The sequence below is a fragment of the Primulina eburnea genome, chromosome 2, assembly GCF_022965805.1.
Source record: "Primulina eburnea isolate SZY01 chromosome 2, ASM2296580v1, whole genome shotgun sequence".
Lineage (NCBI taxonomy): Eukaryota > Viridiplantae > Streptophyta > Magnoliopsida > Lamiales > Gesneriaceae > Primulina > Primulina eburnea.
In genome coordinates, this window is record NC_133102.1 from 44,969,050 (window position 1) to 44,995,299 (window position 26,250).

The following is a 26,250-nucleotide window of genomic DNA, read 5'->3' on the forward strand; positions in this document are numbered from 1 at the left end:
ACGGGCACCCGCGCGACATTACGCGTGGCCGCGCCCATGATTCTGTTTTGCGCACAATGATTTCCAGTGTGGCGCGCGCGGCTGGGAGACATCACGCGCGGCCACACGTTGCCTTCTGTTCGCGTGCACAGGAATGCGCGCATCCGCGCACGAACACGCGCAAGGGCGCATCAGCTTCTGTTTGGACACCAACAAAATTTATTCCTTCAAATAATTTTGGTCCAAAAAGATTAATATTGGTCAAAGACCACACTACACCATACCTCACAGCACCGCGCCGGGCGGGCGGGCGCGTGTGTGTTTAATTCACCGAGACATAGTCTAGTATCGTCTTCCCCCTTCTAAAAACTTTGGTACCCCTTGGGGCCCAAACCCTTAGTCCACACTAGAACTAATAAGGAGGATTAACTTTCTCTAAGCTTCCAATGTGGGACAACCACATTTTCATTTTATTCACTTTTTCTCTAACACATGTAAGTTAGAAAATCAGAACCGAAGGACTTTCAACTCTTGCTCTATCACTACGTCTTGTTTCTTCATTGATTTATATGGAATCAACAGTAGATTCATAAGATCGTTTGTTAGAACTTTCTTTTTTTTCTTTACAATGAAAATTGGTTTCAAAGAATATTGCATTCTTTGATTCCATAATTATTTCTTCATTAATATCAGGAATTGTTGACTTATGTACAAAAAATCTATATGCACTATTATTATATGCATATCCAATAAAAATGCAATCAACTCTTTTGGTTCCAATTTTAACTTGTTTTATCTTAGATATTATATTTTAGCCAAATACCCCCACACTTTTAGGTGTTTTTTAGATGGTCTGTGACCTTTTCATAATTCATATGGAATTTCATCTTTCTTTTTGTTTGATAATGTGCTTGAATAAGATTGATTCCCCCCACATTTTATTTTGTATTACTGATTTATAAATAAATAAAATTTAAATTTAATATTTGATCTATTATTCAATCGTATATAATAAAACGAATCCAAAATTATGAAATTAAAATCTATCAATCCAAGCATAAAATCATAGAACAGCGTACTAAAATTCATCTTGAATGGATTGATGAACACGATTTGAACACAATGATAATGACTGAAAAGTGAAAAGCAACTAAAATATAATGTAAATTACTCTCCCCTTCGGCAGAGAAGTCTACGTCCAACTCAAAGCAATTGGGCTCCCGACGACGTGTTTCCCGTCTGACCATTCGATCCTACCAAATTCATTTGCATCCACCGGCCCTTGTAAAACCGAGGTAAACGTCGCCGTATATGATTTTTTCTCGTTGGTTTGACTAAAACCCAACTCCTCAGGCTCCACTGATACCTTGAAGGCGTCACTCGTCGAAATCGAAACCTTGTATGTTCCAGGTGACCCCACGTTTGTTACAGTTCTTGTGTACTTCACTGTATTCGAAGAGGTACCATCTCCGCTGCCGAGGGTACGATCTGTAGTAGCCGGAAGGGACACCGCGAATGAAGGATAATTGAAGTCGTTTATGCTGTGGCTCTTGCTGGAGTCGCATGTGAAATTCTTCTTGGCCAGGCCGCTGATCTCGTCGGCCGTGTAATTCAATGCGCAGAGGAAGTTTAAGTAATCATCCACATCTAAGTCGTAGATGAGGCCTGGATTCAGGGCGGAGACGGGATCCACGTGGCCGGCGCCATGGTCAAATGGTGTGGATGGTTTCCCTGTGGAGACGTCTTCGATTAATTTGCCGTTTTTGTCTACGACTTTAGCCGTAGTCATCAACGCCGATCGTATGGCGGCCGGGCTCCAGTCTGGGTGCGCTCCCTTAAGCAGAGCTGCTAAGCCGCTTACATGGGGGCAGGACATCGACGTGCCGGAGATTATGTTGAATCCCACGCGCCTGTTGTCCTCTGCGAGGCCTGTGGGCCCCACAGCACCGGACCAGCCTGCTAGTATGTTGACACCTGGTGCTATAATGTCGGGTTTCAGAATATGCGAGCTGATAGGGTTTGGTCCCCTGGAGCTGAAAGCCGCCACCACGGGCGAGGGTTGGATTCCGACTTTGGTGCCTTCGAAGAAAATTGTGGCGGTCGGATTTGAATCGGAGAACAGATATGATTTGATTGTTTCACCGGTAGTTTGCCCCACCGCCGTGGCTGGAAGAAGATGGGCGTCTGCCACCAGCTCCTCGCCGTTTGCCACGGTGTTGGTTAAAACCATCCCTACCCCGCCAGCAGCTTTGACGACAGAACCCTTTTGAACTCTTGGGTTCACCCCACGGTCGCAGAGCACAACCTTTCCGGCGACTTTTTCAGGAATTAGTGTATCCGTCATGCAGAGATTACCATTGGTGGCATTGGTTGCGTTTCCTGCGTAAATTAAAGGAAGCATTTTTCCAGGTAATGTGCCGCCTTTGTAAAGTGAAACGCCAGAGTAGTTTTTCCCATTTCCGAGGCTGACATACGCCGGGAAGTCACGGTCAAGGGTGCCGGCACCGACGGTTGTTATCCACGGTGCTACGTTAGACAAACTATAAGAACTTGGGCCCGCGTTACCAGCGGAGCAAGAAATCAAAATACCCTTCTCCATGGCGGCAAAGGCTCCCGATGCAACGCTATCCCTAAAGTAATCGGAAACTCCGCCGCCGAGAGACATTGATAGAACATTAACATTGTCGTCTATGGCCTTCTCAATTGCCGCCAAAATGTCGGAACTAAAACATCCGCCGATCCAGCAGACTTTGTACACAGCAACCCTGGCACGCGGTGCCATTCCTCGTGCAGTCCCGGCTGCGTACCCAAACAGGCTAGCGCCGGTGACAACCGATCCAGCTGCGGTGGAGGAGGTGTGCGTGCCGTGGCCATCGTCGTCACGCGGAGATTTTGATTCCTTGGACTGATCAATTGGACCTAGAGTTGCCTCGTAACCTTTAGAGAAAAACCTGGCTCCAACCAACTTCCTATTACAGTTAGATTTAGTGAAATTCGTTCCAACTTCACATTCCCCCTTCCAGAAACTTGGCACAGGCCCAAGGCCAGTGTCATCATAGCTTGGGCTTTCGGGCCAAACACCAGTGTCCAAAACCCCGACAACTACATCACTGGCAGACTCAGATTCCGGGAACATAGCAGAATTCTGGTCCAATCCTAAAAACGATGGCGTCCGCGTCGTGTGAAGCTCGTACTTCAGTTCGGGCATAACAGAAACAATTCCAGGCCGATTCGCCAGCGCCTCCGCCTCCTCTGGCGTCATCCGGGCTGAGAATCCATGAATCGCATTATCGTACGTGTACAAAATCTCCGCCGAGCCCGACACCGATTTCAGAGACGAGTCGTACCAGTGAGAATGATCCTCAAAAATGGCTGGCATTCTCGATTTCGCCATATGGATAATGTAAGTTCTAGTCCCCGTGACAGCGACAGAAACATGGCAAGAACACGCCAACAGAAAGAAACCCAGAATCCAAAACACGTAAAGTTCAATTTTTTCCCCCATTTCTTGGTGTAGTTCGTAGGGAAGAAAGTGTTTGGACTAAATAGTGCTGGATAGAAATACAGCTGGAGTAGGAGGCTTGAAGAAAACGAAGAAGTGTGAAACCATGGAGATGTGAGTGAGTGGGGACTTTGTAGTTTGTCCTGTTCGTGAATGATTGCGTTGCCACAAAAGAGGAAAAGGAAGACAGGTTGGTAGAAAGAGAGAGGACTAACGCATACGCGTAAATAAATATTTTCATTTCATGATATTTGATTTTAATTTTTATTTTTTTTCCCTGATAAGTAAACATAATATAATAATCTTTTATCAAAATTTAAGATATGTCTTTTTTTTTTTATTAAATACATATTCCATGCCACAATCGGGTGTCCAACTCGATAAAATAGACAAGTGTTTTACTAATAATTAATAGTTCAATTTTTTATCCGCGTTTTCTCGAACAAGCATATCGCATTAGATTTATTTAGTGTAGTACTTGGTTAACATGATCTACAAGCTCTTGTGTTATAAAGAAAGCATTAAGGGTGTGTTTGGTTGAGTGGATTAAATAAGGATAGATTAATAGTCAAATATATATCGTTAAAATTTTAAGATGTCTTAATAATCATTTTGAACCGGTTTAAGATCCAATTTTATTAATCAAATAGTTATCCATAAAATTGGATTTTAAACCGGGTCAAAATGATTATTAAAACAACTTAAAATTTTAACAATAAATATTGGACTATTAATCTATCCTTATTTAATCCACTTAACCAAACACACCCAAATGAATAATTAGTTTTTTATTTGTGAGACGGGGTGATCCGGTCTATATTTATAAATAAAATTAATATTTTTCATGAACCGAGTCGAATCAGAAATCTGTATAACAAAATTGATTTATAAGAAGATCTCACAAGTTTTTTTTGTTTTTAGTAATTCATAATATGTCTAACTTGAAAATTGATTTTAAATTACAAAAAAAATTTTGATGTGAGATAATCCATCATTATTGAGCAGAACTTTTTCCATTGGAGGGGCAGTTGCTTGCTCATCTATTTATTTCATTTAGCCATTTCAAGCTCGTTAGAGGATATCAAATCTACAGTTTGTATAGAAGGATCTATTTGGTTATCGAACTTGGTGTTTGCATGAATAACATAGTCAATTCACTAAGTTGTCCAAGAGTGAAAATAATCGTTTAATAAGTACAAAACGTGACATTGTTAGTAAGATGAGACGATAAATCGACAAATAAAGATGACATTGTTATTTTAACTTTAATTATTGCATGATATAATAATATTGAAATGCATACTTCGTGTCACAAGATACATTAATAGTTGCATGATAAGATTATCTAGACATGAAATAGTACCACAAATTTTCCTTTGTCAACAAATCTTCAAACAACCACCGTTTTTGACATCTTTAAGTTTATAATTTTTTTTTAAAACAAGCATAACTATAACCTGAATTTAAATTCTTCCAATTTATTAAATTATAACAAAAAAAGAATAAAATAAATATGGTCGTGTGGAAATGGAATATATATTCGAATTAATCACCTTTGATCACGTGTAGTCAGGCTTTAATCTCAACAAATTATTCTATTTTATCATAAAGGAATAAAAGAAACCTTCCATGAACCCGTTGGTCCATTGAGTGGCGCGATTCACGAACCGCGCTGCAATTCACTGCAGCCGCTAATTGGGAACATAAATCTTATCTTCAACATTACGTTTACTTGGTCACGGGCTGCCTCTTTTTTTGGATTATTAATCTTTTTTTCGTATTTAAATATGCTGTGATATCTTATATTATATCTATCAGATTACCACAAGCTTTGTTTGTCGCTTGAACATTAATTATATCTCTCAAACAGCATCGATTTGATCATATGTTCTTTTTCCCTGGATTGCAAAAAGTGTAATCACAGGGAGCGATAACTAGTTTTGAACAGAAATCGATTGACGTTTGAACTGTTTTATAGTTTCGAACATTTGAATTACATCTAACCAAATTTCTCTATGTTTACAAGTTTGAATCCAACCACCTCAAATAAATTTGAGTTATAATACATATTTCATATAATATAATTCAAATAGCAAATGCTTCATGACGGTGACTGCATATTAAACAATGGAAAATAAATTATTTTTTTGAAATTATATTAACCATGCATATATATGACTATTGTAATAGAACAAATTCTGACTCAGTTCAAAGCTTTGGATGAGTAAATTCTGATGAAAATTATGAGATGTAGGCCCACGCGGATAGAGGTATAAATAAATAAAGAAAATTAATTTTAAATTTTTTGATGATTTTTTTTATATTTATAAAAATTTAAATTCTAACATGATACATGAAAATAATATCTCAAAATTATCATATGTTATGACAAATATAGACGAGACCAATATCATTCATTCAGTCATATGAAACTATTCAGAGAACTGAAATTAAAAATAAGTCGATTTAAAAGACCATTTCGACAAATCTTCCTTCAATTAAACACTATGTGAAAAATGACATTTTACTTCGCCAGACGTTACTTCGACAAATATAAATTACGAAGTAATACGTTACCAATAACTTCATTAATAACACAAGCGAAGTAAAATAATATATTTTACTTCGGATGTTTAAAAACACGGGCTTCACTATATATATATTTTTTTTATTTTACTTCGGCATATCAATTTTGATGAAGTAAAAAATAATGAAAATGCGTTGTACTGAAGTAAAAAGATTAAACCATGTGACGGTTTTTATAAACCGTCGCTAAATGTAGCGACGGTTTAAACAACCGTCGCCAAATTTAAAATCGGCGACAGTTTACATTAACCTGTCGCTAATTTTAGCGACGGTCAAATAAAAACTGTCGTCGATTTAAATTTTGGCGACGGTTAAATAAAACCGTCGTCATTTTAAAAAAAATTACACCCCGTGTATATTTCTCTCCATTTAAACCGTCGCCGATTCAAATTTTTGCGACGGATTTTAATAAAATTGTCGTCAGTTTCAAAAAAATTCATTCCCGCCTATTTTTCCCTCCATTTTCTTCCACCACTCTCTATAAATACTTACAAATTCTCTCCAATTTCTTCCACTTCACTTCACTACAATTAAAATTTTTTCTCACTTACACGATTTTACAACTTCACAACACTTAAATTTTAAATTTCTTACACGATTTTACCACTTCACAATACTTAAAATTTTTATCTCTTACACATTGTACCAATAATAACACAATTTATTAAATTATTAATTTTTTTATTGAACCGCACTATTAATAAAACAGATTTATTAAATATTAATTTTTTTATTTTCCGAACAAATTAGCGAATTCATACATAGACCGTGCTAGAGCGACAGTTTCTAACAGAATTCCGTCTCTAATTAGGACGGTTTTCACAACATTGCGCATATAACGGTGGTACATGTTCCGTCCCTAAATTTAGTAATTTAGTACACGAAAACCGGCCAAGACTTCAGTACCAAAGACTTCAGTATGTTCAATCATACAACTTCGTATTGTATGAATAAAAGTCACTATACTTCACGCCATATACTTCACACTTAAACCTATTACTTCAGAAATTCCGAAGTAAAAAGCTTTTCACATATGAAAATACATTTGGTGAGACCGATAAAGAATCTAGCATCATCGACCCATTGCTGTAAGTAAATGAAATTTATTATCCATGCAGTGGTTGGGTGGGTGGAGACCATATGTGGAATACCTTTCAACTTGTAACTTCCAACCATAAAAAAAAACCCCATTTTTCCTCACATTTATTATTACAAACGATGCTTTTTATTAATGGCTTCCGTCTGCAGAAGTGAAAAAATAGTGTAAGTTCAATGGAAGAAGCGTGAGGGTATTTAAAATCTTTATGGGGAAATGGAGAAGTTATGTGGACTACTTTAATGTGATGGATTTTGAGATGCTCGATGGATTAAATGTGTTCATGTGGACAAAGATTTTTATTTTGTTGTTGATATCGCATTAGAGCCCGTGTCATAGATGACCCGAGATCTAATATAGATAGCCCAAATTAAGGTAAATCTACAGGAAAAATTCGTCAGCAGCCGGTCAGGTGAATTCTTGGGACATCTTCTCCTCGGGTTATCAAAAGTTCGGGCTCTCATACAAGCTCCTGGATGACTCACTTACCCGAGAAGCCTCAATAACAGTACCGCAATTGAGTGTTTGAGTAGGTAAAATATTACCTTGGTAAACATATATGACAAAATCATACTGTTGCGACAAGATGGAAAAGTAGGGCATCATGACAGGAAGTCAACATCCAAAGCTACAAGCGGTAAGTAGACACTGAAAACAAGAAAAAATCATCATCTTCATTCCTATAAATAAACACGTTCTTCTTGCATTAAACACATTCAACCACATATATTCACACGTATATTTACACCAGTAGCATTTATTTCTCTCATAAGCTACAGTGGTTATCTTCATTATCTTTCACATGCTGACTTAAGTATCGAAGTGGCCACGTCGGACACTTCTCCGGCGCTCATTCACGAGTTCATCTTCTTGTTGTCAGGTTACGTTTGAAGCCATGACCCTTGCTCATTTCCCTAATAAAAAACTCTTATCATCATCCGATGGATCGTCTCGACCAAACTCATCCAATTCATCCGGATATCATCAGTTGTGTTTTTCATGATAGATAACATTTTGGATAGGTTAATTATAACTTCAAATTATAGAGAATACTAATTAAAGAATAAACATAAACAAGAACGTATGTGTTCAAGCTAGTTGACCGAGCTCGGGTCGAGGCCATCCTAGTTTGTGATAGCATTTCATGCTATAATTTTATTATGTTAGTCGTATGATGAAAGGTATTTACGCTAATCGCGCATCGATTTGTTTTCTAATGAAAAAAATATAACAAGGATGACCATATTATATATCATTTATTGTTATTCTAATAATGGCGGTGAAAAATAGAATAAGATATTTTTTAAAAATATAAATTTAAAAACAAACTGTAAAGTGGACAAAAGTTAATAATGTGGAAACTTTGAAGACAAAAGGTTAGGGATCACGTGATGCACTTTAAGCAGGGGACAAAGGGTCCGCTAATTAATTTTTGTATGTATATTATCCGATAATCAACCCAGGTTTCTGTCTCTGTTAAGTATGGAAATTATTCATTATTTATTAAGTAAACGACATCGAAGCCTGCGTATCTGGAAGTCTTATTCGATTGTTCCTCTCATTCTAGTCACGTTATTTGGTATATATATATATATATATATATATATATATATATATATATATATATATATATATATATATATATAAATTTTTTTTCATAATTAGTGTATTTTTTCTTTGAAATTTATTTATTATTATTATTTTTTTTAAAAAAAATTATGTTTACAAAATAACAAAAATTAAAAGTTAATTACATCATATGTAGTAATATGTTTATATCCTTGACGTAAAGTACGTGCACATGGCACATAATTAATGTTTTTTTTATTTCTTTGAAATAGTACAAGTGTGCAATCTAGTAATAATTGAAGGTAATATTATTTATTGTATTTAATTTAATAAAATCTGTGTCTGCCTCGCCTATCAATTTTTATTTATTTTTTTAATTATAAATGAATGTATCCAAGTTTTAATTGGAGAAAAGAGACATTTACATTTAATAGAGGTCCAGACTTTAGCCATATCATTAATGTTTACCTGACATATATTTGTTGCTGGTTGGATTATACAGCCCGAAGAGGACCCATTTTCTTTTAGGAGTTAATCGCGCGGTAGCGGGAGAGTTGCACTACTTGCGCATGATACATGAACTCCATAAAATTTTATATGAATTTCATCGAGCGTGAGCAGTTTTATGCCTTTTTCCTGCGCAATTTGTTCAGCCAAAAACAAACAAAACGAACATAAATCTTTCAGGAGCCATTTAATTGAATAAAGATGAGCCCATTCGTTCAAGATAAAGCACAACCATTTTTTTTTTCATTTTTCATGATACAGCCTTAGGTTGAATCTGCTCAAAATCGAAAACTTCGAACATGAGACGTCTAACTTCTGGCTTTCCATATACAGTGTAAGCGAGTCCATGAAGGGCTTGTTGAACTGAAGTTGAAGCCGGATTTCTAAGCCTTCGGTTGTGTTCGTATGCGTCTTGCACTTCTTCACTGTAAATTATGAAAGGATGGAGATATTTCTCCCTCAAGTATCTCCCGCAAAATTTGTTCATTAAAATGCGACGATGTTTTTCTTGTAACCATCTTCCTGGGGCATCTATATGCTTCATGAGCAGCCTTTCCGCCATCACAAGGTCCTGCACACAGTTGGGAATTTGGGTTGCGTTTGTGCCAATTATGCAGTGAAAGTTTGGAGAAGATTTAAGTTCAAGATATTTACGCCCTGTGATCACGGGCCAGCACAAACAAGATTGTACATGATGATTTTTTATAGTAGCTACTTTGTATACATCCTCTCACTCAATGATTAATTTGAGTTGGCAGAACAAGATAAATCATAGCAAACTCTTCCCAGAAACCAACATGGAACAGGAGTATTACAAAGTTACACACAAAGCTAGTAAATTGATATATCGAACACTATAAATTTATAGAGTACATACCTGGATTTTTTGACCAAGGTATTCCAGTCGTTCGAAGCAAAAGCGTGGGTGTTCGAACTTGTACTTGGACGGGTGAAGGAAACAAAGCTGTATTTCAATATAGGTAAGATTAGTCAGAAACCGTGCAATTTCCTGGAACAAATTGATGCTCAACCTTAATTTGAGCATAACAAGGTAACAATGTAACAAACTAATACCTAATATCATGAAAAGATATATAATAGCTATATTATGCTATTCAATTATATGCAAGGACAAAAAGAATTTCAGGGTTGATAGATACACACATAGAGTTATCAGGAGCTGCAACAGCGATATATATCATTTTCGACTTTATACTCAACTGAAAAGTCACTCACATTTTTCAAAGTTTTGAGAGTGTTGTGCATAGAGTTCCATTTTCTATTTTTTTGCCAGCCCCATTAAATTATCAGTTTCTGCCTAGAGCATCATCTTCGTAAAGTAATGGAACCAACCAATACATGTGTTCCAGATCAAGCTGAAAGGATTACCTGTAATCCAAGTCCAAGTTCAATATTCCTGGCATCTGTTATCTCACGAATCCTATCAATCCTCGCTAACGGGTATCCTAGTTTTCGCATGACTTGAGGTCTACAATCATAATCCCAAATGTTGCCTCGGAATCGATGCATTCCTGGTGGAACACACGCCCTGAAAAGCCTTGGGTGAGTAAAAAGAGTGTCTTCTGGGGGCTGTCAAACATTAATACACCAATGAGTTGACAATCCATCTTCTTAATAAATGGACTAATAGAAACACCATTTTTTAAACAAGAATGTCAGAAATAAAAGGTCATAGTTTTTTAACAGTAGATTAATTCAAAGAAAAAGAATAGAGATGGTAAGGAACTAATAATGCTAGCCTTATAAGCAGCTACATCTTGCCAACTCAGCTTTTGACTTTCGAATTCAACAGATACATGATCTACATCCTCAAGCTGTCTCCTCAGTTTAGGCTGGCAATCTTCAGCCTCAAGATCCATTCCAAACACCTCAAAAAGAACTCTATACACTTCTGGCATGCCATAGCACAGATATATTGCACCAAACATGGCCCAGAATACAGATCTGCCGCCAACATATACAATCAAAGTAAATCATAATAAGCCAATCTGATAAATGAAGATCGTGGGCAAGGAATTACACAGCCAAATGCGTTGGTTCACGTTTGATATCATTAAATTTTCCTTAAGGATTGAGACTTCACATTGTTTTTTGTAATGTATGCATATTTGATTACTTGGCAAGCTCTGCCGGTATCATGTATATGAATTCAAAATGTTATCAATAATCTAACTCAAAGACTAACTTTAGCATAACTGATGAAACACAGCATAACTGACTCCACAACTTACAATTGTCACAACCCACATATGTAATGACATATTCGTATAGTTGAAGCATATAACAGACAATTGCAGTATCTCTTATATTTAGTTGATCTATATTTATTAGAAGCACAAGACGCCCTAAGGTGTAAAAAATGCTTAGAGCATAAGGTAAAAAGTGCAAGGTAAGAATTGGATCTCATTAAAATGAGCCGCACTATGAGATAGAATGACATGATCTAAATATTTGGAGAAAATTCTTATTATAACCAAATATATACGTAACAAACAATTGACTGACACTAACATAAACACTCATTTGTTAATGAGTGAAAATGAATGACTATTATCTAGCGTCTCAACTTAAATTTATCGTCTCTACTCAACACACCCTGAATATATTATCCCTAAATTTAAATAGCACGAAAAAAGTGCCTCGAGCCTTTAAAGCACACCAAATTCAGGGCTCCAGTGAGGGCTTCATTGAAGGGCTGAGCCAGGGCTCCTGTCAAGGTGCACCGAGTCTCGTATCGAGACTTGAGCCTAGGTGCACATCTTGTGAGCTTTTAAAGACTACGTTCCAATCAAATTAATATGAATAACCTTGACTGAAATGTAATCTCTCTCATCTTCCACCAAGCACAGCCTTGAGATAATATATCTCAAAGCACATCGATAATGGAATCTAGATTAGTTATCAAAATGTACACAATTAAGTCCCATTGAGTAAATAAGTAAGCAAACTTGAAAAAAAAAAGAAGTAACATACTTGACCGGAGGTTCTCTATCTTTTCGAATCAACCTATCCATATCATCATAAGGAAAAATCAAATTCTGCAAGCTAGCAGCTTTGATCCACTTAGGCAAAAACCTTTTCCCAATCAGAGCATAGACCCTCTCCCTCATTGGCCCCGGGGATTCCCTTGGATATCTCTGCAAGAAAAACTCACACAAGGCCAACTCCAATACATGCTCCCCCAAGAAGCCCAACCGTGAATGCCCCGATCTCACATGCCGCGCATTAGTCCTGTCGCAATGGGGGTGCTGAAATGCCAAATACAACAATGTATCTAACTGCTTAGCCGGGTTATCATCTCCATAATTCTCGGAAGGCTCCAATGGGTACCCTAAAGCTTGCTTCACCTCCAGCAAATATTCATCCATCCAGGTTCTGTCCGCATTGTTTAACCGCATAGAGGGCAAGCAAGAACTCAATAAAGGGAAAGCTTTCAGCGACAACTGTGGGCTGTTGAGGAATCTTTCGGCCAATCTCGCATCATCAAGTGGGGGCTTGAGGATGAATCTTCTCGGGGGTGGCTTCTTCTTGGGGGACACTATTTTCCTGCGCTCTGCCAGCTCTTTCAAGAGTCTCTTAGGGCTGTTCTGAGGCAGCTCTTTTGGTTCCACTGCTACTGCCAAAATATGGAAATTTGATTGGATTTTAGGGTATTTGAGGAGGGTTTGAAAAGGGAAGGACGATAAAGAAGAGGAAAAGGATAAGTCTGGTGCGGATTGGAGTTTGAAAGACGAAGATAGCTCCATTGAGAATAGTAAATTACAGAATCTTTTGGTAGGAATTGGTACTAAGATTGACAAGTAGGGGTTTACAGTGAAATTGTCTCGATTATCGCAGGCATTGAAGGAGGTTTTTGCAGGGTTTTGCAACACTGATTGGCGGAGGTGCTGGGGATAAGGTGAAACTGGTTTTTGGCGAGAGGTCGCCAACGGGTCAGTGTCAGTGAAATCGCTAGCTCCCGAATCTAAAGCGTGACGAATGAAATCGAAAAAACGCATTTGGTTTCTAATGTCAAGCATTGTGCAGAGAATCATATATTATAGGATCCGGGTCTGTGGAGTTTGAGTAACAAGGTTCGGGTTGGATCCCAAACCGGATTGTACCCGCAATAAGGCCCAAACAACTTGGTATGCATGTATATACCTTAATGGGCCTAATTGCACCACCTTGCTCCAAATAAAAGTTACATGGATCTTTTCGATTTCACCTTAGAGAATCCGAAGAACCATGGGCGCAACTGGATACGGTATTATGGGCTTGAGCCCAACTTCCAATTTTAATTTTTCACTTCTTATTTGCAACCTTCAGTTAACAGTTGATTGCTTAATCATGATTTTTTTCCTCGTAGAGTGATTTAAAGTTGTGATCATATCGATAAATTTGATTCGAAGAAAGATTGTACGAATGAGTTTCAAATAAACATTCACCTTGGATGTATTTAAAAAGTAGGTAAAAACTTGTGTGAGACGGTCTCACGAGTCATATTTCGTGAGACGGATATCTATTTGGGTCATTCATGAAAAAATATTACCTTTTATGCTACAAATATTACTTTTTATTATGAATATGGGTAGAGTTGACCTGTCACACATATAAAGATCCGTGAGACCGTCTCACAAGAGACCTACTCTTAAAAGTAATCATTGAAATTACATAAATTGATAATGAGAGAATTTGAAATTCATATTAATTTTTCCGTCCAAGAAAGCCAACGAATTTGAAATACGTAATCTCCAATCAATTAACCCAAGCACAACCTAATCTTCCATTAATTTAATATTAAGTTTTATATTTTAACAATTCACACAGAACGTTTAAGCTTTTTATAGAAATTGAATTACTGGAGTCAATTAGAAATGGCTTATCTTCCATTTATTTTTTTTATAATTGCATGGATTATATAATCTTGTATTAAGTTACTTCTTATTATTTACATTTGTTTTATTGTATTAAGAAGAATCGAATTATACAATTTAAATAATGTTTTTTTCCTCGTACTTTTGAATATAATGAATATTTAATACTCTTGTTCTATGTTTTTTAAAAATCAATATTCATATAACTTTTAAATTATATTTATATTTTTAATTAATTAATTTATTATATTAATTATAGTAACACAAAGCGAAGCCAGCCCCTACTATTTTTAATCATGGCTCCGTTACTGAGATTGAGAGATGATCGAGTATATGATATGGAGGCAAAATTGGTCAAATCTAGAATAGTTTGATGTCGAGAAAACTTAATATGGATAACAAAATGAAATGAAAATAAATAAAAGATGGGTGAGAGAGTCTGTTGGTATCCGAAAAGAGTTTAATGGGTAAATTTAATATTTTTTTAAAAATATTTTGCAAAAATTGAGCCGACTTTAATAATTATTAGCGGTTAAAATCTTTTGTTGAACGGCTAGAGTAAATAAAATAGAACAAACTGGTCATTGATAATATGATTTGAACATATAGGTTTGAACATATAGGTGTGCGCTTAGTAGGAAAATTTTGTCAAGATCATATATACTATCTCGCGACAGATTGATATTGTAAATCTCTATTTATCATATACTTGATTAAATGCTTATTTGCTTTTCACGACTTCGACTCTTTTAGTTTCTGAAAAGTTGATTGACTCTTAATATTTTAGGAAATATTCCTGTCAATCGGGAGTTGACAAGATACTGTGCTCGACACTTTACTTTGATAGTATTGAACAGCTTGAGTTGTTGTATCCATCTTGATCTGCTAATGTCTGATCGGTTGGAGCCTGATTAGAATTGAATGGTCTGACTCTGAACATTTCTTAGATAAAGAAGTCTCTTTAGAAACATATTCAAGAGATGATCTTCTTGTAAAATCTACAGCTTGAGTTTCTGATAGAATATGAGTGACTTGACTTGTCCAACGTCTAGAGTCCTATAAATAAATAAAATTAGCAGCTGGACTCTGAAACAACTCGTGGATGCTTTTGCTATTGTCAAAACTTGGGGTATTTAAATTTAATAGAGCCATTTTTAAAGGTTTGATATATCAAAGTGACCATATATATTTAAAAGTTTTCTCCTGTATTGTGTCTCATGTCTAGTTAAGTACTTGATGCAGTTGATTAGCATGCTTGTGACAAAGCAGTGGTTATCACACCATCTCGTCAGGGTCAGAAACAAAGTTCAAGATATCTTCCTATAATTAACTTGATTTCATAATTCAGTGCTCGAAATATTTCAAATTACAGAAAGCTCTTAAAACATATAACATATTAGTTTGATTTAAAAGGGAAGAAGGGTAAAAGAAAACCGATAAAAAATAAAATAAAAAAACTGATGTTTTCTGTGTTCGGGGTGTTTTGGCTGGGACTGTATTTGTCACAGCCGGAGTTGGAGTAATACTTGAAGAATCTTTATGTGTAATTTATGTCAACTAGGGATTTTACTCGAAGTCTTAAATTTAAGAGAGCACCATTGGATGACAACCATTCATTTGCAGTCCTCTCCTTTATATGTTAGGTGTTGAATTTCCTTTCACATACAGTCATACACATATATGTATTATATATATATATATTATGTAGAGGAAAAAGGGTCACTTTTCCACAGCATTATTATTTGCCTATGCAAGTCTTGCTTTTTTTCATTGAAATGTGTTGAATTTGAAGGTCACTGTTTTCTTGTGCTGTGATGTACATAATACACACAAAGATATATATCTTTGTGTGTATTATGTACATCACAGCACAAGAAAACAGTGACCTTTGTGTGTATTATGTACATCACAGCACAAGAAAACAGTGACCTTCAAATTCAACACATTTCAATGAAAAAAAGCAAGACTTGCATAGGATATATATATGTATGTATATTATTTCCAAATAATGGAAGATCAATCAACAAGAGGTAGGGGGCCCTTTACCAAGGACGCTGAAAGTTTTGACCACAGAATCTTGATATGAAACTACAGTCATGTACCCCATATACATTAAAATAAAGTTGTAAACTATTTTTAGAAATGTGCAAAATTAAATTTTAATTCAAAAAAAATTAGGATCCTAGTAGGGATGATCCTGTCTGAACAATATAGTATAGTGATATATAGAATAGGATGTTAACATATGATACACCATCATTGAGTATGAAAGAAAGAGACCATAAATTCCACTGTCCACCTCAATAAAATAAACAAGCAACTGGCAACTTGGACTGTCTTCTACTTCGATTCGCTTGGATCGCGGAGTGAAATTGCCCTAGAAAAATGTAGCTACCACCAGGGATGGAGCCAATAGGGACGGGTGAGTGCGACCAGTCTCCCTCAATTTTTCAATTTTATTGATTAAGAGCCTATATATATATATAAAGTATGAATAAAAGGGAAAGAATCCTTTAAATTTTTAATATTTTCTCTAAAAATCCAAGTATACCATCCGCATTGGTGGGTGTTATAACACACACCACCTCATCAAAAATCGTGGGGTCCACATGCCACATACACATTACATTAACACATCTATTCTCCCACATTCATTTTAACATTCACACTCATTATTTATGGGTCCCGCTGTCCACTCATTCATCTTACTCTTATTTTACATTAAATAAATTCAATTTCAAATTTTTTAAGAAATTTGAATTATTATTATTTTATATTAATAATAATTTATTTTTATATATTCAATACGTAAAATAATTTAACTTTATGAGTGTCATTTACTTAAAATTAAAAATTTATTATAAACCTAAAATAAAACGGTACAACATATAATAATAAATAACACTTGCATATAAATAAAAGAAAATAAATTAAATTTAACAGAAGATGCAAAATACTAATTCAAGGATTGTTGTTGTATTTTGACCAAATATGTTCAACTAAGTCGGCACGAAGTTGGTGATGCACATGAGTGTCACGTATTTCGGAATTTGTTTGGAGATATTCACGAAATCCTCGATTTGAGCCCTGGACGGGTTGTGCGGGTTCGTCACCTTCATCGTTGTACCAATTTGTCACGTGAACCCCCTCGTCTTCGACAATCATGTTATGTAAAATAATGCATGCTAACATAATATATTTTAACCTTTTTCTGTACCAATAACGAGCTGGACCTCTGACAATTGCCCATCGAGCTTGGAGCACCCCAAATGCTCGTTCAACATCTTTTCTTGCAGACTCTTGTCTTTCCTTAAAAAGCCTCCTCTTTGGATCCTCCGGGCAAGGAAAAGCCTTAACGAAAGTGGCCCATTCCGGATATATTCCATCTGTTAAGTAATACCCCTTCGTATATTGAGTCTCGTTGACCATGAAATTAATCTCTGGTGCATTTCCTTGCAAGACGTTATTGAATATGGGAGATTCGTACAACACGTTAAGATCATTACGTGAACCGGCGACAACAAAGAATGCATGCCATATCCACAAGTCTTGAGACGCGACCGCTTCAAGCACGATTGTCGGTGACCCATGGCCTCTTGTAAACTGGCCTTTCCAAGCAACTGGGCAATTTTTCCATTCCCAGTTCATGCAATCAAGACTGCCCAACATTCCAGGGAACCCGTGCCTTTCATCATGCATTTGAAGAAGACGTTGAACATCATCAGCATTTGGCCTTCTCAAATATCGATCACTAAATAGTTCGACCACATATCCGCAGAACTTGAAAAGACACTTGATGGCAGTTGATTCACCCATGCGTAGGTACTCGTCAAGATGGTCGGCCGGGACTCCATACGCCAATTGACGAATTGCAGCTGTGCATTTTTGTAGTGGTGACAAGCCTTTTCTTCTCGCAGCATCGTCCCTTTGTTGAAAATACGGTGAACGCTCCTCAAGTGCATTCACTATTCGAAAGAATAACTCTCTTCGCATGCGAAATCGTCTTCGAAATATATGATCTGGATACACCGGGTTTGTGGAGAAATAATCATTGAAGAGCCTCGCATGCCCGGCTTCACGATTTCTTTGGATGAACCTTCTTCTTCGCCGCATCACGTTATTACTTTGACATGATTCAACTATTTGTCGACTTTGTTGAAGCATCAATGACATTAGCTCTTTCCCCGGATCATAATCTTCGTCATCAACTTCAACTTGGACTTCGTTTTCACTTGTCGAGCTAGAGGTTGAACTACTGGAATATTGAGACATTGTGGAGGAAACAAATTCAAGTGTATCTTTTTGCCAAATGATATGTTTGTAGAATGAAAATGCTGCGAGAACCAGGTGTCTATTTATATTGAAATTTGCAACGGCTATATTCCAACGGCTATATTCACCAACGGATACTTTAAACTAAAAGTAACAACATTTAGCGACGGTTTTTGAAAAGCCGTCGCAATTGGCGACGGCTTTTCAAAAACCGTTGCTAAATGTCCAAATTTTTTGACCGTTCATTAAATATAAAATATAATTAAAATAATTGAAAACACGTGGGGCCCGCGTGACAGTAAATCGGCGACAGTTTCTATATAGCTGTCGCTAATAGCGACGGTTATTTCAAAAACCGTCGCTAATTTTGAAATTTTTAAAAAAAAATAATCTGACACACGGGCGTTCAAACAGATGAACGCCCAACCCTCTCTCTCATGTGAGTGGGCGTTATAACGCCCACTCACATTGGAGAGTGGGTGTTAAAGGGGTGTTATAACACCCCTTTAACACCCAATGTGGGTGCTCTTAGGTTTGATATGGGTAGTGTAGACCCTACGTGCCTTTGCAAAATTGGTATTATAAAGAATTTGGACAGAAGAATTTGGACGAAAACTGGGGCATGGCTTTAGTGGCACATCCTGTATAATTTCTTTGATATATATATATAACAACCTTCTTGTATTTTTTAAATTTACGAGCATCTTATTGCGAAACAACACATGATCCTATACGTACAAGACAATGCTTAAAAATTAAGTAAGATATGTAATAAACACAGTGCTTACTGTTTAATGTAGGACAATGTTTAAAAAATTGAGGAATTTATACACCAAAATGTTAATTAAACATAGGTTTCATGTTGACACTCGAGGAAATTTGGTATAAAAAAACATTGTCCCATCCATTTGACCAATGATAATATTTTTCAAAGCCTTGTCATTTTATTTGGACTTCATTGGATAAAAACAGTGTGGTCCGTACTTGGTCATTTTTTTAGAAAAATAACTCAACATTTGAAATGATTTTTTTTAACAAAAAAAATGAAGTTTGACCGCCAAATTTCCCATGAAAACACATTATAAAATATGGGTATTTGATTATGGTCAAAATTATTATTATTATTTTTAATATCTAATAACATGGTTTTACTAAAAAAAATCGATCATATGTTCGCAACCACGTATGTTTTTCGAAAAGTCTATTATTTGACAACTTTTAGCATAATTTCACACAAATGTCTCGGTTTTGAGACTAAGTGATGTGTATTTAATTCAGAGTTTTGATGATTTTTAATGACTTTGTCAAATGATAGACTTTTATGGATTTGATATATTTTTATTGACTTTTACTTTATAAACAAATTTATGTGGATTATTGTAGATTTTTATTGATTTTTAAAGAATCTCACAGATTTATAAACAAATTTATGTGGATTCATGTAGATTTTTTTACAAGATTTTATAGACTTTGTGAAATATTTTTATAAGATTTTATAAATTTTGTATTTAATTATAACATATTATTTTTTATTAATTTATTTGAATCAATAATTAATTGATATATATATAACATATTCAGTTTGAAATATTTTTTTAATATTTATATTAATAAATAAATTTACTTATTTAAAAGTAAAATCATTTAATACTTAAATGTGTATATATATGTGAGTTTGTATGCATGTTTGTAAATTTTTAAAAATAGATCAATTGATTAATCTGTAACCTTGTTTTTGAATTGATAATATACATGTGAAAAGAATATTATTTATCATTGTGTAGATACAATTTTATATAAAAATATCGTAGCTTACATATTAATTGAAAATGCTAAAAAGAATTTAAAAAATCATGATTGTTGCGAGTCTATTCAATTATTAAGAATTACGTGGCATTTTTTTTTATTATCTTTTATTATTATTGAATATTAAATTAATTTGTATAAATTATAAATTAAAAATCACAAAATCAATTCTAGAATTCAAAATTTTCTGTTATATTAAAATAAAAAATTATTAAATAAACAATCAGTCAAAAAATGAAAAATTTGAAAGGAAAGATGAAAATATATGTAGAGACATATGTCGAAAATTTGAGAGAGTAATAGAGATAGATGAGAGGATAGAAGATAAGAGAGGTGATGGGAAGCGACAGATAGAGAAATAAATAGCTTGTGTACGAGTTAAAAGTTTTAAAAATCCATCTAAATCTTTGGATTGAACCTAATACAATTTTTGACAATTTATAGTTGTACTTTATGTTTTAATGTTTGTATATTAATTAATTTCATGAAGTTATTAAAAGTCTATTGAAAATTTAAATACCTCTAGACTTTTATAGAGTTTTAAAAAGTCAATGTTGAATACCACTTGACTTTTTAAAAACTCTATGAAAGTGTATTTTGAATATCACTGTATTTCTATAGAATATGCAAAAGTCTTAATTGAATATATCCAGACTTTTAAAATCTACAAAATCAATAAAAATCAATAAATCTCCTATATTGAATACACTCTTCTAAGTTTTGAGATTCAATTTTAAGAAATCTCACATCAACTCAAAATTATTTTTATAAAAAACTATTTATATTTTAACGGGCAAAAACTTGTGTGAGACGGTCTCACGGGTCGAATTTGTGAGACGGATCTCTTATTTGAGTCATCCATGAAAAAGTATAATTTTTTATGTTTAGAGTATTACTTTTTATTGTGAATATGAGTAGGGTTGACCCGTCTCACGGATTAGTATCCGTGAGACGGTCTCACATGAGACTCACTCATTTTAACAAAGGGAGGTTATTTTATTTTTTTTAATCAAATTTAGGTAAGGATTATGATTCGATTTCGATGGGAAAAATTCATCACCATATTCACCCGGTTCTCTGTAAAATGGATTACTATAAATGGAATTCTCAGGAGTACTACAAATGATCTTTGTGAAGCTGAATGGCTGATAAAATAATCAGCATAATATCGGGAAACTATGATTGTGCAATCTCAGAATCACTGATTCAGTCTTTTCTTCAGCCTACTCTGTGTTTGTCAGCAAAAAGACAAGGATCGACATTTATTACTTATCAGATTGCAATTTCCCGCAAGAATCCATTCGTCTTTCAAGCAACTTATTAAAGATTTCGACATTCTGGTTTACAAACATACTACTCCCGATTGAGATGATGATCTTGAAAACGAGCAGAGTTCACCTTCCTGTGCTGCAAACATGTCTGCTAAGAAAAAAGAGCTTCTTTCTTGTGCCATGAGGAGGACTGGCCAATGGTTTGGTTTCTTCGTTTTTGTCTTTCTGGTTACTTACTGTATTGGGATTTTATCATATTCCCAAGTATTTGTATTATTTGTTTGAGTTTTGTTTTAATGGGAGTGAAAATGGGAAATTGTTTAGAGTTTTATTTGTATTGAGCAGGGTTTTCTCCCATGAAATTTCAAGTGATGTAACGGTTACTGCAGGAGGAACTTCCTTTTCTTTGCACAAGGTAACATATCTCTATGTTTCCAAATCGAAATCTTGATTCATGGTGTTGAATTTTAGTTTTCTTGAATTAATTTTTCAATATGAAGGTGATTTCTTACAGTATTCGAAGTCGATGTTTCATAATACTCGATGATAGGAAAGACAAACCAAATTTTCCGAAAGAATAATGATATATTATAGTTTCTTGATTGATATTCAAAGGCCAATGTGAATTCTGAATTTTTTATTTTCACGTTTTTTCCTACATGCACATAGTTTCCTCTAGCCTCAAAAAGTGGATACATAAACAAAAAACTCTCAGAATCCACTGATACTGCAAAATCCATGATTGAAATCCCCGATGTCCCGGGTGGGGCGGAGGCATTTGAACTTGCAGCAAAGTTCTGCTATGGTACGGCCTTTGAAATCACCTCCGAGAACATCGCCATGCTTAGATGTGCAGCAGAGTTTCTTGAAATGACAGAGGACTACGGCACAGGGAATTTGATCCAGCGAACTGAGTCGTATTTAAATGAAGCCGCATTAAAGACTGTGTCTGGGGCTGTATCGATTTTACATTCATCGGAAAATCTTCTTCCCGTCGCTGAGGAAGTACGGTTGGTGAGCAGAAGCATCGACACCATATCGATCATTATGTGTCATGATAGCTCAAAACGAGCTGCCGATTGGTGGGGTGAAGATTTGGCCGTCCTACGAATCGATATGTTCCAAAGGGTTCTCATTGCGTTGATAGCAAGAGGATTTAAGCAACACGATCTTGCTCAAATAGTTATGCTATATGCACAAAGATCTCTTAGAGGTTTGGTGAGGACATACCCCTAGAAACTTTTATTTCCTGATCATATATGAATAGCCTATTTAATGTATTTTTCTTCGTGTTTTAGGAGATATTTGGAAAGGGTCGGAAGAAAATAGAACCAAGACAAGAACACGAGAAAAGGGTCGTGTTAGAAACAATAGTTAGCCTCTTACCTAGAGCGAAAAACTTGATCTCAGTCAGCTTTCTATCTATGCTTCTTCGAGCTTCGATATACTTAGAGACAACAGCTGCTTGTCAGCTTGATTTGGAGAGGAGAGTGGCCTCACATCTTGCACAGGCCACGCTAGATGATCTTTTGATCCCGTCTTATTCCTGCACCGGTGATACGCTGTTCGATGTTGAAGCCGTGCTAAGAATCACAAAAAATTTCTTTGAATGTGAAAGGGAGATGAATAAAATAGGGTATAATTATAATGCGGCTGAAGATTATAATTCCCCTTCAGCAAGTGATATGGAGAGAGTGACACGATTATTGGAGAATTATCTATCGGAAATTGCTTCTGATTGTAATCTATCGGTTACTAAGTTTGTTGTTTTTGCAGAACTTATCCCTGAACAGGCAAGAGTAACAGAAGATGGAATGTACAGAGGCATCGACATTTATTTGAAGGTTTGTACTTTGTAAATTCTCTTCACATTGATCGATTCTTCTGATCTAGGCAAAAATAGAGACATAGTCGAAACGTGCTGCTTAGGCTGTCATTTCTGCTAGTTACAACCTTCAATATGACAGCATACGTACTCAGATATACAATTTTATTGCGTGTCAAAATCAAATTCACAACGAGTTACCATTTTCTTGTGAGATTTTCATTTCATAAGTTTGTACTTGCACATTTTCTTTTCATTGGCCTATTCTATTGGCCAAGACATCTAGTGAATCTTAGTTGAAAACATAGTTTTCATCAGCTACAACTCTAAGCACGGATGCTCAGTCAATATATATTCTATGTTATACATAAAAATATTTCCGTTTATGCAATATATTTCTGTTTCATTTCATGCATACATATGCAGGCTCATCCTTCTTTAAGTGATATGGAGAGAAAGAAACTTTGCAGTGTCATGAACTGTCAAAAGCTCTCTCGAGAGGCTTGTGCGCACGCAGCTCAGAACGATAGGCTACCGGTTCAAACTATCATTCAAGTACTTTACTACGAGCAGCAACGTTTAAGGGAAGTCATGGACATGAATTGTAGTAGCCTTAATCACGAGTCCTCTCTTCATTCAGGGAAACCGAACCATAAGTCCGTCGGCAACGGCATTCACCCTGTGGTGCGGGACGAGACCTCGGCTCTACGAAGGGAAAATCACGACTTGAAACTCGAGCTCCTGAACATGAAAATGAAGTTAAATGAATTGGACAAATCTTCAGGCAATAAATCTTTGTCAAAACCTGTTAGCCCCTTGGTGACCAGCCACACCACGTCCACCGGTAAACCTACTTTGTCGCAAAAATATTCGTTCATAAGCTCGGTTTCAAGGAAACTCGGTAGATTATTACCAGGTACCAGAGGTGGGAATAAACCGACTAAAACTAGGCGTCACTCGATATCGTGACATGTACATGAGGTTAGTTATTCATTTTTACAAATGAAGAATATATGTGGATCATTCATTGTATTGGTTTGTGCACAGGAAGATGATCTAGATTATATATGTATTTTTGTTGCTATGAATTATGTATTAATCAAATTGAGATTGAGATTCGACTTCTTACGAAGTTGGAATTCGAGATTGAGTTTCTTCTAAGTATTTTCTTGATGAAAAACTTTTATCATTCGAATTTGTAATTTTATTTTAGTTATTAGTCTAGTAATGTCAAAATAGACTAGTTGGTTGGGAGACCCGTTTTTTGACTGGCTGATAAATCATCAATTCAACCTACTTATTTTAGATGTTGACATATATAATTTTATTGTAATTTGTCCGTTTGCAACCCACCATTAAATGAGGTGGGACTAGGGATGTAAATGATCCAAATCAAGCCGAACAGTATCAAGCTTGAGCTTGGCTCGTTTAAGATTAATTCAAACTCAAGCTCGAGCTCGAGCTTGATTCGAGCTTTTATCATCTGGCTTGAGTTTGGCTCGTTTAAGATTGATAAAGCTCGAGCTTGAGCTCGAGCTTTATTCGAGCTTTTATCATCAGGCTAGAATTCGACTTGTCTTGAAATTACTAAGCTTGTGAAAATCTCGAGTTCGACTCGTTAAAAGCTCGTTTATCATGTTAATCAAGACGGGCTCGAGCTTGATTTATTAATAGCTCGTTTATCATATTTAACAAGCATGACTTGAGCTCGGCTCGTTTTCGAGCTCTTAAAACATACAATTGAGCTCGAATTTGAGCTTGATTCGAGCTTGTTAAAATTAAATATATCTATGAAGTTATTTTATATTAGACATAAAAGTTTAACTTTTATTAGTACTAATATTTTTATTTGTCAACTCAACAAATGAGTCAAGCTCGAGCTTACGAGCCACCTAAACGAGCCGAGTTCGAGCTCGCGAGCCTATTAACGAACATGTTTGCGAGGTCACGAGCCGAATACGCTTAGGCTTGAGCTTGGTTTGATTAAGTTGTCGAGCTCAAAATCGAGCTTGAGCTTGGTTTGATATGATTAACAAACGAACTCAAACAAGCTTTTTATCGAACCAAACTCCGAATAGCTCGCGAACGGTTTGGTTTGTTTACATCCCTAGGTGGGACAAACGAGACGGATTGAAAAATTGTTTACACAATCTACTCATTTTATACGTAAGACCGATCAATCTTACTGTCTTATTTTAACATCTCTATTAGTCATAGGTTTTCAAATATTTTCTTAAAAATTAAATAATGCCAACATTGGATTGTTTAGTTAACCAATAATGTTGGCCCAACAAGGACTCATTGAAGCCCATGATGTCCTCAACAATCAATCCAAAAATTCTTCATAAAAAAAACTATAATTTTAGGAAAATTCCAAAATTTTTTATTTAGCATATCTGTTGAATTTTATCAATAGTACTTCCTTTTCTTGAATAACTCGGGCATTAGGCATCAAACTAAAAAAATTATATCTGATGATCATACTGGAGATTCCAAGCCTTGATATTTAGGAATTTAATTATATTTAATTGGTGTAATACAAACATATATATTTTGTATAATAATATCTAAAATTATTGTCAAATAATGTAAATTAAAAGTCAATTATATCATTTTTGGAGGGAATAATTTCATCCCTTTTTCCATGATGGGTTTTCTTCTTCCCATAATATCCAATTTAAGTACAACTAGGGATGACAATTGGTTCAGGCATGAGCTGTGTCTAGTAGAACTCGATACTCAAATTTTGGAATACCCATATCTTCCTCGACCCATTCCTAATAAAAAATAATAATTAAACGGGTAGTGTAAAAGATTGGATATGGATGGAGTCTTATAAAACCCAAGTCAATAGCGGTCCCGGAGGAGAATATGTGATACTAAAATGACGGGCCGACAGCAATATAATCAATGTCCATATTTTTTACACAAAAACTTACACGTGAGACAGTCTCACATAT

At 35.5% G+C, this 26,250-nt stretch overlaps 3 protein-coding genes across 4 annotated transcripts; 1 reads left to right on the forward strand and 2 right to left on the reverse strand.

Moving 5' to 3' along the window:
* Positions 1-1,003: 1,003 nt before the first annotated feature.
* On the reverse strand, positions 1,004-3,689 carry LOC140823602 (subtilisin-like protease SBT1.7). The gene has a single exon (XM_073185023.1). It carries the CDS (start codon positions 3,482-3,484, stop codon positions 1,172-1,174), a length of 2,313 nt encoding a protein of 770 aa, XP_073041124.1. The 5' UTR covers positions 3,485-3,689; the 3' UTR covers positions 1,004-1,171.
* Positions 3,690-9,402: 5,713 nt separating this feature from the next.
* LOC140823603 (ribonuclease III domain-containing protein RNC1, chloroplastic) lies at positions 9,403-13,240 on the reverse strand. The gene is made up of 5 exons (XM_073185024.1): positions 12,234-13,240; positions 11,000-11,204; positions 10,629-10,829; positions 10,117-10,203; positions 9,403-9,810 (listed from the first exon to the last, which is right to left on the reverse strand). Exons 1-5 carry the CDS (start codon positions 13,004-13,006, stop codon positions 9,490-9,492), a joined length of 1,587 nt encoding a protein of 528 aa, XP_073041125.1. The 5' UTR covers positions 13,007-13,240; the 3' UTR covers positions 9,403-9,489.
* Positions 13,241-21,229: 7,989 nt separating this feature from the next.
* On the forward strand, positions 21,230-25,742 carry LOC140823604 (BTB/POZ domain-containing protein SR1IP1-like). 2 transcript variants are annotated; one of them, XM_073185025.1, is made up of 6 exons: positions 21,230-21,665; positions 21,811-21,880; positions 22,135-22,683; positions 22,764-23,309; positions 23,717-24,271; positions 25,657-25,742. In XM_073185025.1, the coding sequence occupies exons 1-5, from the start codon at positions 21,610-21,612 to the stop codon at positions 24,257-24,259; spliced, it is 1,764 nt and encodes a 587-aa protein (XP_073041126.1). In that variant the 5' UTR covers positions 21,230-21,609; the 3' UTR covers positions 24,260-24,271; positions 25,657-25,742. The 2 variants fall into 2 exon arrangements, with proteins under 2 accessions (XP_073041126.1, XP_073041127.1); XM_073185026.1 differs by lacking the exon at positions 25,657-25,742 and having other exon boundaries at positions 21,573-21,665; positions 23,717-24,416.
* The last annotated feature ends 508 nt before the right edge of the window (positions 25,743-26,250 follow it).

Coding starts and splice junctions, on each gene's coding strand:
- LOC140823604 (XM_073185025.1), top strand. CDS start 21,610: ATGTCTGCTAAGAAAAAAGAGCTTCTTTCTTGTGCCATGAGGAGGACT. Junction 21,666..21,810: donor ATGAGGAGGACTGGCCAATG/GTTTGGTTTCTT, acceptor TGTATTGAGCAG/GGTTTTCTCCCATGAAATTT. Junction 22,684..22,763: donor AAAGATCTCTTAGAGGTTTG/GTGAGGACATAC, acceptor TTCGTGTTTTAG/GAGATATTTGGAAAGGGTCG.
- LOC140823602 (XM_073185023.1), bottom strand. CDS start 3,484: ATGGGGGAAAAAATTGAACTTTACGTGTTTTGGATTCTGGGTTTCTTT.
- LOC140823603 (XM_073185024.1), bottom strand. CDS start 13,006: ATGGAGCTATCTTCGTCTTTCAAACTCCAATCCGCACCAGACTTATCC. Junction 11,205..12,233: donor GATAGAGAACCTCCGGTCAA/GTATGTTACTTC, acceptor TGTTGGCGGCAG/ATCTGTATTCTGGGCCATGT. Junction 9,811..10,116: donor ACCTTGGTCAAAAAATCCAG/GTATGTACTCTA, acceptor AACTGTGTGCAG/GACCTTGTGATGGCGGAAAG.